This window comes from Jaculus jaculus, chromosome 12 (assembly GCF_020740685.1).
Source record: "Jaculus jaculus isolate mJacJac1 chromosome 12, mJacJac1.mat.Y.cur, whole genome shotgun sequence".
NCBI classification, from domain to species: domain Eukaryota; kingdom Metazoa; phylum Chordata; class Mammalia; order Rodentia; family Dipodidae; genus Jaculus; species Jaculus jaculus.
This window is the reverse complement of record NC_059113.1, coordinates 22539041-22557344: the sequence shown is the minus strand read 5'-3', so window position 1 is coordinate 22557344 and position 18304 is coordinate 22539041. Positions and strand designations below refer to the sequence as shown.

General features: G+C 39.5%; 2 protein-coding genes across 2 annotated transcripts in view; one reads left to right on the top strand and one right to left on the bottom strand.

Annotated features, from left to right (window-relative positions):
* Positions 1-3661: 3661 nt before the first annotated feature.
* LOC123453541 (vomeronasal type-2 receptor 116-like) overlaps positions 3662-18304 on the bottom strand; it is a 29109-nt gene continuing 14466 nt past the window's right edge. The window contains exon 5 of the mRNA XM_045130555.1: positions 3662-4566. Within this exon, the coding sequence (XP_044986490.1) occupies positions 3662-4566 (905 nt within the window). The remainder of the gene's footprint in view (positions 4567-18304) is intronic.
* On the top strand, positions 7028-8634 carry LOC101606745 (N-acetyltransferase ESCO1-like). Its single transcript, XM_012951931.2, is given in 3 exon segments — positions 7028-7696; positions 7698-7829; positions 7955-8634. Coding segments are annotated over 3 exon segments (1371 nt in total). The 3' UTR covers positions 8525-8634.

Sequence of the window (18304 nt, the reverse complement as noted above, 5' to 3'; positions counted from 1 at the left end):
GGAGATAGGCCCAAGAATCAACAAATGGGACTACACAGAATTTAAAAATTTTTCTCTCCCCACCGGAAAAGAAACTATCAGCAGACAGAATGGGAACCTATACTTCAGACTGGGTGCTAGTAACTAGAGCTTACAAACAACTGGAAATATAAAATACTCAGCCAATTACCAGTTGGTCTTATAGACAGAACAGATGGTACACTAATGAAGATACACAAATGGCCAACAAGTACTTAAGAAAATATCCACCTTTCCTAGTTTCTGGGGAAATTCAAGTCAAAACTATTCTGTGGTACCATTGTACCCCAGTCATCTTATCCCATCAAGAAAACAGACAACAAATGTTGATGAAGCAAAGAGGAAATTTCATTCACTGTTGGGATTGTAAACTAGCCATTGCCTACGCACTTGGATAATCACCAGACCCAAATTGTGAATCCCTATTGCTGTAGACACCACAGTCACAGAACCTAGAGAGATGAGAGTGGAATAGATGGAGGATGGCTTGCCGATGGCTACATCTCTAAATACTCCAGAGTGCTGTGTGAGCTTCCAGGGAATAAAGGTCTCCAACAGGGTGAATCAGCAGTGAAATTTGAAAGTTATAGAATCAACCAGGCAGGCAAGGACACACTGGTGCAATAGTGGCACACAGGCTATGTGGGTCATCAACTGTTTTCTGACTGGATATGAGGTCTGCTCAGAGGGAGGAAATTCAAACTTGGTAAGAAGACCCAAGCCAGAAGCCTATGGTTTAGAAAGTCATAGACCCCTAGAAGGAAGCTTCCACTGTGCTTTGGGTGTATTGAGAAGTGTTACCACTGAAAGTCTTTATATGTCTGTTTATTTGCATTGATCCATGTTGTTCTCATTCTTGGTTAGAGAATATTCATTTCACAAATTTCCTAAGACTCCCAAGATCCATCAGTACAATAAGAAAAGAAAACTAAAAAGCAGGGTGTGGTGGCGTATGCCTTTAATCCCAGCACTCGGGAGGCAGAGGTAGGAGGATCACCGTGAGTTTGAGGCCACCCTGAGACTCCATAGTGAATTCCAGGTCAGCCTGAGTTAGAATGAGACCCTACCTCAAAAAACAAAAAAAAAAACCAAACAAACAAAAAAAAGAAAACCAATAGCTGACTGTGGGTCATTATATTAGTCATCACTGTCACATCTGCCACGGCTTATGTAATATTAGAGTGAAGATTAAATATGAGTGTTGCTCTCAGTGCTAGGCTGAAAACTTCCTTGAAATATGCATATAAGATAACCAGGAATTATTCTTTCACTCAACTGAAGAGAGTTGAAAGTTGTTCTACAATCAAGGAGGTATTGTGTGGAAAACAGTGAAGATATGCTGCAGTTATAATACCTATAGATTTCTCACTTACTGCCAAAAGGAAAATTAACATTTAGGGTGTTAGGAAGCCAAGAATGTTATTGTTAGCTCAAAAATACTTACATTTGTAATGTAACAAAGAAACATCCATCCTAGATATCCAAACATCACAATAGAAAAATGCAACATATAAATTTAATTTAAATTAAATTTCTTTACCTTCATGACACCAACCCAGTTCTAGGCTCAAGGAACTTCTCCTTTATGATCTGGTGGACAAAATGTGGCTACTTCATGTGATGATTTATTGAATATGACCCATTAACTCCTATGCTTTGAATTCTTTGTCTCCAGCTGTTGGCACCTTGGGAAGTAGATCCTTGAGGGTGCAGGTGTGTTGTGGGGTATTGGGGTGAGCTTTAGGGTATTAAAGCCAGCTCCACATTGCCAGAGTATAGCTCAGTGTCTTTATGCTATTGTTCAACTGCTATGGAAGATGTGATGTCCAGCTTCTGCTTAATTCGTGTTATCTCGCCATGCTATCAAATAGCTTCCTCTCTCCTCTGAGACTCTAGGCTAAAATACCAATAATAAAAAATCCCCCCAAACCTTACCTCACATCAGCTGATTTTGGTTGGGTATTTTGTGCCAGCAATGAGAAAATCAGCCTAACACTTTAGTGCTAATTTCTAATTAGTAAAAGAAATTTATGTCCTATTCCAAGCTTCCAGGCTTGAACTCCTTGCTTATTGACATGGTTAAATTATCCTTATGTTTTTAGAACATATTTTATGTCACTTTATTTATTAAGCTTACAGAAATGCAGTCTGCATGCCCTCAAGTAAAATTTCACAGTATTTGGCAAAGTTCCTTAAATGATACATTTCAATATGAAAATCCTCCAGTTGTGAGAAGGTATATGAGTTCAGCAGACCACAGATTGTGGAAGGAGTACAGAGAGAATGCAAGAAAGTAAAGAACACCACCTGGGTGTCTGTGAATGGACACAGCAGCTCAGCACTCTCACAATAAGCAAATTTCCAACACATGAATGCTTAGAAGACCAAGCACAACAACTGATAGCAATTAATATCTGGCAACATTCACAACAGATAAAAGTCCACATAGAATATAATCTTTAGAAATCATACAATTAATAAAGATTACTAAGAGTCATTAGTTTCATTCAATTGAGGTTTGTAACTTCAAAAGTTTGATTATCTGAGTCTACTATAATGCAAATTACAGTATTTTAGAAACAAGTCCCCCTGCTATGTTGTGACATTATTAATAATGCTCTCTTCACATAAAGTTCAATGACCTTATCATTTCTGTGACAAACATTCCTCCTTATTTCCTATCATGGCCTTTATTTCCTCAGTAGATTCTAGAAAGAAACTTAGTGCATTATGAAATATTAATCCCAACTGCATGACCTTTCAGAAGTTATCTTACAATTGCAATATTATTTCAAATTCTTTAACAAGCACTCCCTTGATATCTTCAAATGTTCCACTTATCTCAGTGAATCTCATCAAGATTCTGTTGTCATTCCTACTACAAGGGGAGAATCAATTTCAGTTACCTCAAGACTCATTTTGATGATAAGGTAAGGGGACTTCGCACAGTGTATCCTGAACTTTCTTTTAGTACTGAATTGCATTTCATCACATTTTCAAACATTTTTCAGATAAAGACCAAGTATTTATTATGATCCTATTGCATTTTAGGAAAGAAAAACTTTCCCCTATCTGCTAATATCCTCTACAAACTATCTCATAACTAACTGATAATTTAAAGATAAACATATGAATATATGAAGAATTCCAATAGTCTTAAAAATAGTATACAATCATCTTTTTAAAAAAATTTTTATTTATTTATTGGAGAGCGACAGACACAGAGAGAAAGACAGATAGAGGGAGAGAGAGAGAATGGGCGCGCCAGGGCTTCCAGCCTCTGCAAATGAACTCCAGATGTGTGCGCCCCCTTGTGCATCTGGCTGACATGGGACCTGGGGAACTGAGCCTCGAACCGGGGTCCTTAGGCTTCACAGGCAAGCACTTAACCGCTAAGCCATCTCTCCAGCCCTCCAATAGTCTTAAAAATAGTATACAATCATCTTTCAAGAAAATACTCAAGTCACTTATGTGTGAAACAAATGTCCCATGGTAATCTATTACTTCCTAATTTGATGGTTACAATTGTCAGTCATTTGAGCATATATATTCATGTTATTATATATGTATGAGTGAGGAACACAATACTTACAAAGTTGTACATATATTTATATACCAATTAGTATTTGAAAAACTTATAGGTTCAAGCAAGTGTTCTATCCCTGTATTTTGGAACAGAATTCCTCTCTGGCCTTAAGAAAATAATATAGCATTTAGGGACAAAGATGCACCCTAGCAGCCCTGCACTGGAGGCCAGGATGGAGAAGACCTCCACAGCCACCATGACCTTCCCCTTTGTGCTGTGGTACACTGGCAGGAACGTGACCCACACACTGCAAAACACGAGCATGCTGAAGGTTAGGAACTTCGCTTCATTGTACTTGTCGGGCAGCTTTCTGGCAAAGAAAGCTATAGTGAAGCTCCCCAGGGCGAGGGAGCCAAGGAATCCCAGGACACAGTAGAAGGCAGAGACTGAGCCCTTGTTGCACACAATGATGATGCGCCCATGTTCAGAATGTGAATCTGTCTCAATAAAGGGAGGAGATGTTCCCAGCCAGACTCCACAGAGGATGAGTTGGATCAGTATGCAGATGAGGATGATGAAGTTCGGTGCTCCTGATACCAGCAACCACTTCATCCTTTTTCTTGGAGTCGTGAGCTTGAAGGCCAGAACCACAGTGATTGTTTTAGCTAAGACGGTGGAAACAGCCACAGAGAAAACCACTCCAAATGTGGTCTGCTGCAGGATGCAGGTGGCTGTGTTTGGATGACCCAGGAAGAGCAGGGAGCAGAGGAAACAGAAGATCAGGGAGATGAGCAGGATGTAGCTGAGAGCACGGTTGTTGGCCCTCACAATAGGAGTGTCATGGTGCTTCACAAATACCCCCAAAACTAGAGAGGTCAGTGCACAGAAACACAGGGCCATGCAGGCCAGAGCCATCCCCAGGGGTTCTCCAAATGAAAGAAATGTTATAGCTCTTTGGAGGCAGCGTGTCTGTTCTCTGTTGCCATACTGATCTCCTGGACACTTCACACACTGATCCATATCTGTTGTAGAAGGCAAATATCATCAAGTCAGCTTTCTCTGCTATACACAGGTCACCTTTAACAGATTTGATAGAGAAACTTACAAAATGTGCTTTCCTTTTTGCCTAGCTAGTTGATTAGTGTGGTGGTTTGCTTCAAGTATCCCCATAAACTTATGTGTTCTGTATGTCAGGTCCTTAGCTGGTAGCAAGTTTGGAATTGAAGCCTTCTGGAGGCAGTGTATTGCTGGGTATGGGCTTACTATAGCCTGCTTCCCCTTGCCAGTGTTTGGCACATTCTGCTGCTGCTGTTGTCCACCTGATGTTGGACAAGAGTTGATGTCCTGACTCTGCTCATGCCCTCATTTTCCTTTGCCATCATGGTTCTTTCCCTCAAGCCTTTAAGCTAAAATAAATACTTTCCTTCCATAAGCTACTCTTGGGTGTTTGTTTTCCTGGCAAATGAAGTTCACTGCAATAGCACAATTGGTACTGAGGTTTGTGATCCTTGCTACTGGAAACCTGACTGTGTGGTTTTGGTCATTTGGCTGATCTGGGGGGATGAATGTGGCAGAAGTTAAAACCTTGGTGTAAGAGCTGCCTTATAGTGCTGTAAGCAGAGCTTGAGGCCTGATCTGGTAAGTGTTGAAAGACCTGAATGCAAACAACTATGGACTGTGAGGTTTGGCTTATGAAGAGGAGAAGGAGCTTTTCCAGGATTGAACTAGATGCAGTTTTATGAGAGGATTTATGTTATGCCCAAGTCCTGTAGAGTTGTAAAGTGTTGTATTGCATAAAAGTAGACTGGTTGGGCATAGGGATCTGACAAAGAAAAAATGAAATCTTTGTGCCAAAGCTATTGCCTGTTAAATTGTAATTGTTTGAGAGATTACAACCATTGAGATTGGGCAAACTGATCTGTATTGGGACAACAGCAATAGTGCAGAGTCAGCTAAGAGTGGTGGTATACTCCATTAATCCAAACACACAGGAGGCAGATCTCTGTGTGTTTGAGGCCACCCCGAGATTACATACTGAATGCCAGGTCATCCTGGGTTAGAAGGAGGCACTACCTTGAAAAACCAAAGAAGATACAGAAAAGAAAGAAAAGGAAAATTGCAGAGCATTTGAAGGCATATGAATGCGGAAGGAATGTCCTTTTCTTCAAAGTCTGCTTTATTTCCAGCCTCCCCCCCCCCCAGATTAACAAGTTGGCAGCCCACCCGGTAGTACAAAGTACAGCAAGTGCAGGAGAGAAAGGGTCCTAGAGTTTGCAACATGGCTTTGTTTTTTAAAAATTGGCCACAGGCAATGTGAAGCAGGCTTGTTGGTTTACCAGTATTTAGGCCAGATGTAACCATGAGGATGAACCATTGGTTGCAGTAAAGACCTAACAAAGATGCCAGGACAAAGAGAGTGCTGCCAAGGAGAACTGCCAGCAGCAGATGAAGTTTGCTGGGACTGTATACATATATATGAAATCCATCATAATAGAGGAGGAAAGAAAATCTTTCAATTATAAAAGCCAGCTATGTGAGTATATGAGCAGTGAGGCAGCTCTACAGACAACACTGGATGCAATACTTCACACTGAAGCGAACCCACAGTGAAGAGTCTATAGGAGGGAAAAAGAATAATCACAACTAGAGCAGACATGAAAGCCAATGAAGATGAAGTAAATACCAAACTCAACAAAGTCTTCAACTTGATGGAGATTAAGACATACTTCTTAATTAAAAGTCTGAACATAATGTACAAAACTCCCTTGTCAAAAGACAGAGGTTAATGAGCTGGATCAGAAACCTGGATCCATCCATTTGCTGTCTTCAAGAAACCCATCTTACAATGAAACAGAAACCATGTAAGGGTTAAAGGATGGAAATAATATTCTAATCAAATGGAAATACCAACAAGCACATATGGCTATACTTATGTTTTAAAAAATAGACTTTCAACCAAAGCAATAAAAATGTAGATGAATAGGTCAATTACTCACCAAAGATGCAATTTCACAAGAGGATATGCCAATTATAAACATAGATGCACACAGCAGAGATGCACCAAATTTTTTGAAGCAAAATATGTTAGTCAATAAATCTAAAATAAATCCTAGCTCAGTAACACTGGGCACTTTAATACCCTACTGTAATGATTATGTAGATCATCTAAACCGAAAAGGCCAATGCAATGTACCTAAACAACACAATAGCTAATAAGTACTTTATAAACACCTGCACTTTATACTCCATTCAAACTTGATAGAACACATATTCTTCTCAGCAAATCAAGGGATCTTCTTAAAATAGGTGATGAACTATTATGACATAAAGCAAGCCTTTACAAACTCAGTAGGATGGACATAACATCTTGCCTTATATCTGACCACAATGCAACAATGTTAGAAATCAGCAAGAAAAGAAGACATAGAAAATACACAAACTCCTGGTGATTGAAAAACACAGCTTTGAATTACTAATGAGTCAATGAACAAAAACAACAATAAAAAATTCCTAGAACTGAATGAAAATGAAAGCATGCAGCAAAATAAGTTAGACTCTCATGGTCCTCCTAAACTGGGCATAGTAAGAACGGGATTACCACCACCAGTTTTAGAAATGCCTCATCTAGTATCTCAAAGTACATTCTTAGAGACAAAGCCACAGGATAAAAAGATAACTTGCCAGCAGGGAAAAAAGGAAGAAATTAAGTCTGAAGAAATTAAAATTCATGATGTTGGAGCTGAAATTAGTAAGACCACAAATAAGGCTCCTGAAAATTGTCATTTGGATAATCATATAAAACCCTCTTTGGACCCACTGTTGGATAATCAGATGAAACGTTTTGAATCAGTACCAGATAAGAATGTCAGCTGTTTAGCATCCAAACTGAAAAACATTCCAACCAATAATGCCACTGCTGTTTCCGATTTGATCAGTCAAACAAAAATTGATGACTGCGAGAAAAAATTTCCAGGTTCAGCTCCCAAACAGCACAGTGTACTCAATAATGAAATACCTAAGAGCAGTACAAACAGGGATCCCCCACCAAATCATTCTCAGCTTAAGTGTAATTCACATTTGGAGATAACAATTCCAAAAGACTTGAAACTAAAAGAATCAGAGAAAGCTGATGAAAACCAGCTGGTCATAATAGGACGCAGGACAAAAAAGGTTTGGAGCAGTGTCTTGTAATATCTGTGGAATGCTTTATACAGCTTCAAATCCAGAGGATGAAACCCAGCACCTGCTTTTCCATAACCAGTTTATAAGTGCTGTGAAGTATGTGGTTCTGCTCACTAATCGCCACGAGTGTGGATCTGAAGAAGAGTTTATTACCTCTCTCTTCTTTTGAGCATGTTTCACTTCAGATACACACAACGTAGCTCTCCTTGCCTATTAGATTCTTAGAAGGGCTGGAAAAAAGAAAGGATTCTGGCTGAATATCCTGATGGCAGAATAATCATGGTTCTTCCTGAAGACCCAAAGTATGCCCTGAAAAAGGTTGACGAGATCAGAGAGATGGTTGATAATGACCTAGGCTTCCAGCAGGCTCCACTCATGTGCTACTTCAGAACTAAAACTCTTCTCTTTATTTCTAATGACAAAAAAGTAGTTGGCTGCCTAATTGCAGAACATATCCAGTGGGGCTATCGAGTTATCAAAGAGAAGCTTCCGGCTGTCAGGTCGGAGGAGGAAAAGGTCGGGTTTGAGAGGCAGAAGGCCTGGTGCTGCTCCACGCTGCCGGAGCCGGCCATTTGCGGGGTCAGCCGCATCTGGGTGTTCAGCATGATGCGGTGGAGGAAGATCGCTTCGCGCATGATCGAATGCCTGAGGAGTAACTTTATATATGGCTCCTATTTGAGTAAAGAAGAAATTGCTTTCTCAGATCCTACTCCTGATGGAAAATTGTTTGCAACACAGTACTGTGGCACGGGTCAGTTTCTGGTATATAATTTTATTAATGGACAGAATGCCACCTAAAACCAATCTTGCCTACACTAACCAGAAGACATCTGTCTGTTGAAGAGAATGTGTTGGTTGCTGACTTTAACCAGGAACTAGGGCCATTTTTATTACAAGAACTCAGGACTGGAAACAATCATATATATAGTTGTTCCATTTTCATAAAATTGGAAACAATGCAGTAATAGCTTATTATTGTTTTGTTTTTTAAAGAAGATATTTTATTATCTTTTACAGAAATTTATGATTGATGTATTTTATCTATAGTTATTTAGACCTGTTTACATGCAGCAGGTGATCGTTCATAGTGGACTGAAAACCAATGCAAGGACTGTGGTCTCAGTGATAAGCATATTTTGAAGTTCTTGATATGGAAGTATACCAGTGTAGCTTGGTACTGTATTTTTTATATTGACCTACTGATACCAGTTATAAGTTTAAAGATTGTATTTTCGCAGAGTGGAAGCCAGTGTTTTTGAGTTATTATTCAAGAAGGGTACAGTATTATGAATTTGAAGCTAATTCTTAAAAGGTGGAATGAAGTACTTCAAGGAAAAAAAACCCTACAGAAAAGTTCCAAAAGGTGGGATGAATTTGAAATGTTGAGTGTTTCTATTTTTCTTTGCTGTCTTCGATGGCAGAAGTAGAAAGTAACTTTCCTTCCTGGGAAGCTCTAGATGCCTAAAATTATCAAGAGTACATTATGAGTTCATTATTTTATTCTGGTTTCACTTAAAAATAAAGAAAAAAAAAAAAAAGCTAAGTTGGCCCAAATGGGCTATTAACAAGTCTCGGTCAGGCCCCTGAGGCAAACTGGGGGAGAGCCGCGAGCTCAAGCAGCCTTGCGCCGGGCCTGGCTGTCCTCAGAACGCTGCGCTGGGTGTATGCCCGCATTCCTGGGCTTCATTTTGATACTTATCTGTCCTTCATAGTGCCCTCTACTTTTAAAGGGTTTATATGTTGAAAAACTGCTGTGGCCTTTTATGATCTGTACATAATGTAGAATAAAACAATAAAATACTTGATAGCTTTTTCTAAGTGATCATTGTAAAAAAAAAAAAAAAAGAAGAAAATGAAAGCAAAAAACCAGAAACTATTGCTACATAATGATAACAGTCCCAAGATGGAAGTTGACACCTCTAAATGCCTACATTACAAAAGTAGAGATAGCTCAAAAAATAATGAGGTGATCCATATGAAGGCATGGACAAACAAGAACACCCCATGCCTGAGTGTACTGACATGAAGAAAAGAATCAAGTTCAGGGCAGACATCATTGAATTGGAGATGAAGAAAACAATTTAAAGACCTAATGGAATGAAGGGATGGGTCTAAGAAAAGAAAGTAATAAAGCTTATAAACTCTTGCTTAGGTTTGTCTAAAGGACAACAAACAAGAATGTAATAAAAAGTGGTAGAAATTAAAAGGATGTTCCAACATATACCTGTGAAATTGGTAGAATCCTTAGGATAAATTTCTCATGGCGATATTACACACAATTAGAAAATCTTGAAGAAATGAACAAATTTCTTGCCATACATGACCTCTCAAGACTAAGCTCAGAATATATAAATAATCTAAGGAGGGCAATAACATCAAATGAAGTTGAAATACTAATTAAAAGACTCCAAATAAAAATAAAGTCCATGCTCACATGTTTTAACTACCAAACTCTACTAAGCATTTATAAAGGAACAAAACCACTGCTTCTAGTGTTATTTCATAAAATTTTACAGGAAGAAATACTTCTTTACTCCTTATGGATATTAAAGCAAGTTTCTCCTTGTCAGTGTTTGGCACTCTTTCCCGTTGCTATTGTTTACCTTATGTTAGCCAGGGGGTGATGGCCACCCTTTTCTCATGCCATCATTTTTCTCTGCCATCAAGGAGCTTCCCCTTGAGTCAGTAAGCCACAATAAAGCTTTTCCCCAAAAGCTTCTCTTGATTAGGTGATTTCTGCCAGCAATGCAAACCTACCTGAAACATTGCCTCTACAAGTTAGAGTCATGATAATTAATTCAAGGGTCTATGTTTATTTAAATATATGTTGAGCAATAACCCTTTTCAACTTCCTCATGTTTGAGTACACACATATGACATCATTACTTATATTAAATTATAGGAGTTGCATTACCTAATAATTTTTTTTTCAATTTTTTTATTTTTATTTTTTAAATTTAATTTATTAGTTTTCTTTTCAGTAAATACAGGCAGTTTGGTACCATTATTTAGGCTCATCTGTGATCTACCCCCTCCCATTAGACCCTCTTTGTTATTGAAAATGGGCCGTGCATTGTGGAGTTAGCCCCCAGTTATTAGTATGATAAATGTCTCTGAAAATCATGACCCAACATGTAACTCTGACATTCTTTCTGCCCCCTCTTCCGCAAGATTTCCCTGAGCCATGTTGGGTTCATTTTTGGTCTGCTTCAGTGCTGAGGTGTTGGGGGCCTCTGAGGCTCTGGCTCTCTGATTTGGTAGGAGTTGATTTTTCTCTGCGTTGGTCTCCTTCCCCTTTGTGCTGGTAATTACCTAATAATTTTGATAACAATATTTTCCCATCATTGAGTCCTTGCATCCATAAATATATAATTACACAGATCTACTCTCATATTGTACTTTAAATTGTGTTATATAGATTTATGCATAGATAAAACATATTGCTAAATTTTTGAATTCTTTCACTAACTTTTTTGATAAACAACATCTTTAAAACTCTTTAATTTACATTTATTTATTTGATAGAGACAGAACAATAGACAGGTAGAGACAGAGAGATTGGGTGCACCAGAGCCACCAGACCCTGCAAATGATATATAGGTGCATATGCCACCTCCACACCTGACTTTACGTGGGTACTGGAAAATCAAACATGGGCCCTTTGATTTGCAGGCAAGGGCCTTAACAACTATACCCTCTCTACAGCCCATAAATACCATGTTTTAAACATTCTTCTTCACATATTACATGCCTATCATTTAGTAAAGGGATCATTTGAGTCATGACCTGGAACTTACAAACCACTAATGTCTGCATACCACTAATCCATTATGTTAATTTGTATGTTGTATGAACATGTCATCTAAACAATCACAATTGAATTATTACTTTCCACTGCAACAATATATTTACTATTTTATTCTAATATTTTTCACTAGGAACCACATTAAAAAATTAAATATTGATTTTTTTCCACCTATTTTAGACATCCTGATTCTTCCACCAGTCCCAAATATTTCAATTTCAAATAATGTTAAATCTCTTTTGAAATGTGCTCAGTAGCTGACATCTCACCTGTGTCCTGTCCACCTGTCCCACCAGGAATGCGATACCTGAGTTCCGTACACTTGACAGCCCATATGCATGTGGGCACTACATGGCACTCTTACAGCTGTCTGTAGTCCAGAGATCCATCCCCAAGCATTTATGTGCATAAAATCAAGGCCTGTGCACTTATAAAGATCAGGTGTATGAGGCACTAATTTCATGCCTCAGCCTGTCCAGGTATGGACAGCTGATGAGGGATCTTAAAGTGGGTCACACTACCCCACTAGATCCTAAGGGAGACTGGAAGGCACTAAGGAGGCTTCCCAGAATCATGGTGACCATATGCCTTCAGCTCCTTTTCAGTCATGCCTCCATTGTAGCCTCAGCCTGTGCATGCCCAGATGAGGAATTATTGGCTATCAGGCACAGTAGGTGATGTCCACACTCTCACACCACCTGCCAGTGTTCTACATGCATAAGGAAGACTAGAAAAGACCCTCCATGCACTGGTCACACAGGGCACCTAGTTCCACCCCTGTGGAGATTGTCCACTCACAGAGTATGATGCTCGACTTCCAATATTCCCTAACCAAACCTGAATATAGAAAGGAATCCCGGGCCCACTAGGATCAAGGCTGACCAGGCCAATTTACACAGGTCTCAAAAAATCCAATGTTGCTGCATTCTTTGTAATACAAAGGGATTATCTCAAGATGGCCAAACCTCAATTCAAAACAAGTAACACTAGAACACAAGACAGGGAATCATCACCAAGAATGCCTAGTCCCACATGAAAACATCCAATGAAATACCTAGAAGAAACTTCCTAAACATAATTTCAAAATGCAATGATGATAAGCATATCCAACAAACTTTATGAAGTCATGAACAAATAGTTGAATGAGATGAAAAGGAACCAGTGAAAATGAATCAATAGGCAGCTGAAGGAAGTGGAAAAATAAACAAAAATAAGCCAATAGATGGACTAATGAAATAGAAGAATACCAAAAAAATAAAATCAATAGACAGAGGAGTGAACCCAAAGAGAACAAGATCAAGGCATGAAGGCATTCTCAGAGAGCACAGGTAATCAACACAGTGCAATAAAAAGTCAAATAACGAAATGAACATGAAACCCAATAAAGAGATGGAGATGTTGAAGAACTATCTAGTGGAAATCAAGAACAAATTAATAAAATCTAAACTCTCCAAATAATGCCTCATCAACAGAGTAACTAATGAGGAGGGCAGATTATCAAGGTTTGAGGAGAAGACAGAAAATAGATCAGGAAGCCAAAATTAGTGTCACATTTAAAAAGTATAAACAGAACATTTGGAAAATTTGGGACACTTTAAATAGACCAAATATTCAAATGATGGGCATATAAAGAAGAGAAGACCCTCATGTCACGTGAATATAGCCAATAAATTCAATGAAATTATGAGAACATTTTCTGACTCTTACCAAATAGAGGCCCATCCTGGTTTAGAGGGCACACACAATACTAATCACAAAGGATCACAAAAGAAATTTCCCACTTTGCATTACAGTTCAAATACTAAACACAGCAAACAAAGAGAGATAGAACTAAATGACTGTACATAGAAAAGTTATTCCTCATAATATGGGATGAAAGAAAAAACTTCCAAGGTAAAAGCTAGCTTTACGAATGTATGAGCAGTATGCCATCCATACAGAGAACACTGATTGCAATATTCCACACTGAAGAGAACACACATGCTTAAGAGTTTACAGGAGGGAAAACAAAAGTCAAATTAGAACCAACATGAAAGCAAATGAATATCAAGCAAATACCGAATTCCACAAAGTCTTCAACTTAACAGCGATTAACTTGTTCGTTTGAATTATAACTCTGAAGAGCAATGAACAAAGATCCTCAGTCAAAAGACACATATTAACAGGCTGGATCAAAAACCTGGATCCTTCCATTTTCGGGCTTCAAGAAATCCATCTTACCATGAAACATAGACACCACCTTAAGGTGAAAGGATGGAGAATGATATTCTAAGCAAATGGAAAAAAAGCAACAAGCAGTTATGGCTATACTAATATCTGAAAATTTGAGCATCAACCAAAACACACCACAAAAGAGATAAATAAGCCACTTTTTACTTATCAAAGAAACAATTCACCAAGAAGATATTTCATTCATAAACACAGATGCACCAAACAGAGGTAAACCCAAGTTTTTGAAGCAAAATATATTAGACAATAAATCTGAAATTAGTCCCAACCCCATAATACTGGGGCCTTTTAGTTCCCCACTATAGTCAACATGTAGGTCATCTGAACAGAAAGTCACAAAACAATGTAGCTAAACAACACCATAGATAAAAAGGACTTAACATATATCTGCACTTTATGTTTCATTCAAACTTGCCAGAATGTGTATTCTTCTCAACAAATTATGGAATCTTCTCAAAAGAGGTCACATATTAGGACATATAGCATGTCTGCACAAATTCAGTAGATTGGACTTAACATCTCATCTTAGAACTGACCACAACACAGTGATATAAGAAATAAAAAAAAAAAGAAGGCACAGATAATACACAAACTCTTGGCTGAAAAACACAGCATTGAGTTATTAATGCATCAGTGAACAAATCAACAATGAAAAAATTCCTAGAACTGATTGAAAATGAAAACATGAAACTACAGTCTTAATTTTGTTCATTTTATTTATTTATTTATTTGAGAGCGACAGACACAGAGAGAAAGACAGATAGAGGAAGAGAGAGAGAATGGGCGCGCCAGGGCTTCCAGCCTCTGCAAACGAACTCCAGACGCGTGCGCCCCCTTGTGCATCTGGCTAACGTGGGACCTGGGGAACTGAGCCTCGAACCAGGGTCCTTAGGCTTCACAGGCAAGCGCTTAACCGCTAAGCCATCTCTCCAGCCCGAAACTACAGTCTTATGGGACATAATGATAACAGCCCCATGATGGAAATTTATACCTCTAAGTGACTTTTACATTACCAAGAAGAAATATTTTTTAAAAGGAAAATTATCCATATGAAGGCAGAAAAAATTGAGAACACCCTGTGCCCAAGTATGCCACACTGAAAGAAAGATCAACATCAGGTCAGATAGCAATAAACTGGAGATGAAAAAAACAATTTAATAAACTAATGAAATAAAGAGGTGGTTCTTAGTGGGACATGGTGGCTCACGCCTTTAACCCAGAACTGAGTAGGCAGAGGTGGGAGGATCACCAAGAGTTCAAGGCCACCCTGAGTCTATGTAGTGAATTCCAGGTCAGCCTGTACTGGAGTGAAACCCTAGATGGAAAAACAATCAAACAAAAATCCAAACCAAAGCAACCCAAAAAAGCAATAAAAAAAAGGTTCTTAAAACAGAAAGTAAGGACTTCCTGCCAAGATGGCAACCGCCTAACTGCGCTGCAGATACCGGGGAAAGAAAGGCAAGAAATTAAGGGTTATCAGGGTCTTCTTGCCAGTGGGAGGGCACAGAGTGGGGAAAAACAGGGAAGCATGCATTCCCCCTTGGGTGGGTAGTCTACCCCCACACATACAGCTGCCGCACCTGCACCCCGCACCCTGCACCCCACGCCCCGCAACCTCCGCCACGTGGCTGTGTTCCATTCGCGCACCTGCCAGCCCATCGCTGTGCTGATGCACGGAGACCTCTGCCTTTGTGCTCTGACCGTGCGTGTTGGCCAGCCCTGCTGTGCTCGGTTCGCACGCCCGTGGGGGCCACCTCTACCAGGATTAAGCAGCTGCCAGACCCCCTGCTGCTGTGCTCCAATCGCTTGCCCGCCGGCCAGCCTCTGCTGTGTCCTGATGCGTGCTCGCATCAGCTGCCTCTGCACTACAATTGCACGTGCAGCGGGCCCAGTCCAACAGCAAGGGCCACACAAGTCCACACTGAGTCACTAGCGCCAGCTCAGGTGCCATCCCCTACCTCCCCGTTGCCACCCATCCCCCACTCCCCTGAGGCGGGAGAGCACAGACTGTTTGCAGGTCCCAGTGTTCCCAGCTAGAGTTTGAGCAGCTTCAGGGCTTGCTACCTCAGTCCCCTTTAAAACTCGAAGGCAGGCAGCTTTGGTGCATTACTGGGTGAGAATTCAGGCAACTTTGGCGCCCCTGTCAGGCAATAGATAGGCGGCTTTGGCAAGAGAGAGCAAAAACCCAGGCTGCTTGCAACTGCCCCAGGCTGCCTTGGATTCTCATTAAGCTAGACCCCAGGCTGCTCCACCCACCTACCTACCCATACACTGACATGGGTAGACTACAACACAAAAGAAATAACATGAAAAATCAAATGCAAGATAATCCAGACAGATCACCCAGTCCAACAAGGATTACATCTAACCAAAACAGAAGAGTGTTTAGAATCAGAACATCAAGTGGAAGCTATGAGCAATGCAACCCTGACCAACCTACTGCTAGAACTTGCAGGAAAGCTACAAAGGACAGATAATCAAGTGGATGCTACCATCACTAAGCTAGAGCAATATGATAAGACACTGGAAGGAATTCAAAGACAGCTAAGAGAGTTGAGGGATAGTGAAAAAAAGAGGACCTTTAAAATCAGCAGGCCACACTAAATGAAAACATAAAGAAATGCAAGGATGATTTCCAAGAATCATCAAGAAAATCAGAAAATGAGGTGAAAAGGGAGCTGGACAGAGCAATGGAAGTGATACATAAGAAAGTAGTAGAAAATGCAAACTTAATTGAACAAGTCCAAAACTCGCTAGAGGCTCTCAAGAACAGAGTCAGCGAAGTGGAAGATAGAAACTCTGATCTGGAAGACAGGATGGAAGAAACAGTTCAAGAGTCCAAAAATTTCAGTAAGTTCAAAAGTTCCTGTGAACAGAACATGAGGGATTGTGGGATACACTTAAACATCCTAATATCAGAATCATTGGAACACCAGAAGGAGAAGAATTTCAGACCAAAGGCATGGAGAACTTATTTAACACAATAATTGAAGATAACTTGCCCCGTCACTTAAAAGAAAGGTCCATCAATATACAAGAAGCGAACAGAACTCCTAACCGACTAGACCAAAGGAGAAACTCCCCAAGACATATTATCATTAAGACTCTAAACATTGACAACAAAGAGAAAATCCTAAAAGCAGCTAGGGAAAAACAGCACACCACTTTCAAAGGAAACCCCATCAGAATTACTTCAGACTTCTCAATGGAAACCCTGAAAGCTAGAAGGGCCTGGAATGAAACTCTCCAAACTCTAAGAAAACTATGGCTTCCAACTCAAATTACTCTACCGGGCAAAAGTCTCCCTTATAATAGATGGTGAAAGGAAAAGTTTCCATGACAAAACTCAGCTTTGCAATTATATGAACACAAAACCAAACCTACAGAAAGTATTACAGGAAATTCTCCACAGAGAAGAAACAAATAACCAAACACAAATGCCTACAAGAAGCAGATCACAACAACCAAACCCAGAGTAGACACAAAAAATTTCAAATTTCATGAAAACACCAGCACACCTCTACCACCACAACATGGTAGGGATCAAATCAAATCTCATAGTCATCACCCTAAATATTAATGGCCTTAATTCACCCATCAAGAGACACAAGTTAACAGGGTGGATCAAAAAATTAGACCCCTCAATCTGCTGCCTTCAAGAAACCCACCTTACCACTAAAGACAGAAACCTCCTCAGGGTGAAAGGGTGGAAAACAATATTCCAAGCAAATGGGAAACAAGCAGGTGTAGCTATATTAATATCGGATAAAATTGACTTCAAACCAAAACCAATCAAAAAATACAAAGAAGGCTACTTCCTACTTATAAAGGGAACAATCCATCAAGAGGATATTACAATCATAAATCTGTATGCACCAAACACAGGGGCACCACAGTTCATAAAACAAAACCTACTTGACCATAAAACAGAAATAACCACCAACACCATCATAGCTGGGGACTTAAACACAACATTATCAATAATAGACAGATCATCCAAACAGAAACTCAACAGGGAAGTAAGAGAGCTCAACAAAACCATAGAACACTTAGACCTAACGGACATCTACAGAACTTTCCATCCCAAATCCACAGACTACACATTCTTCTCAGCAGCCCATGGAAAATTCTCTAAAATAGACCATATACTGGGTCACAAAGACTGCCTCCACATATTTAGGAAAATCGACATAAATCCCTGCATGATATCAGATCATAATGCTATATTCCTAGAAATCAACAACAAAACAACCCACCAAGAATCCCAATGGCAACTGGAAACTGAATAGCACACTCTTAAACAATAAATGGATAGTGGATGAACTAAAAAATGAAAATGCAAAATTCCTGGAATTGAATGACAATGAGAACACAACATAACAAAACTTATGGGACACAATGAAGGCAGTCCTCAGGGGATAATTCATAGCACTCAATGCCTTCTTAAAAAGGACAGAAAGATCCCAAATCAATAGCCTAACCATCCACCTAAAGGCATTGGAAAAACAAGAAAAATCCAACCCAAAGAGCTCCAGAAGGAAAGA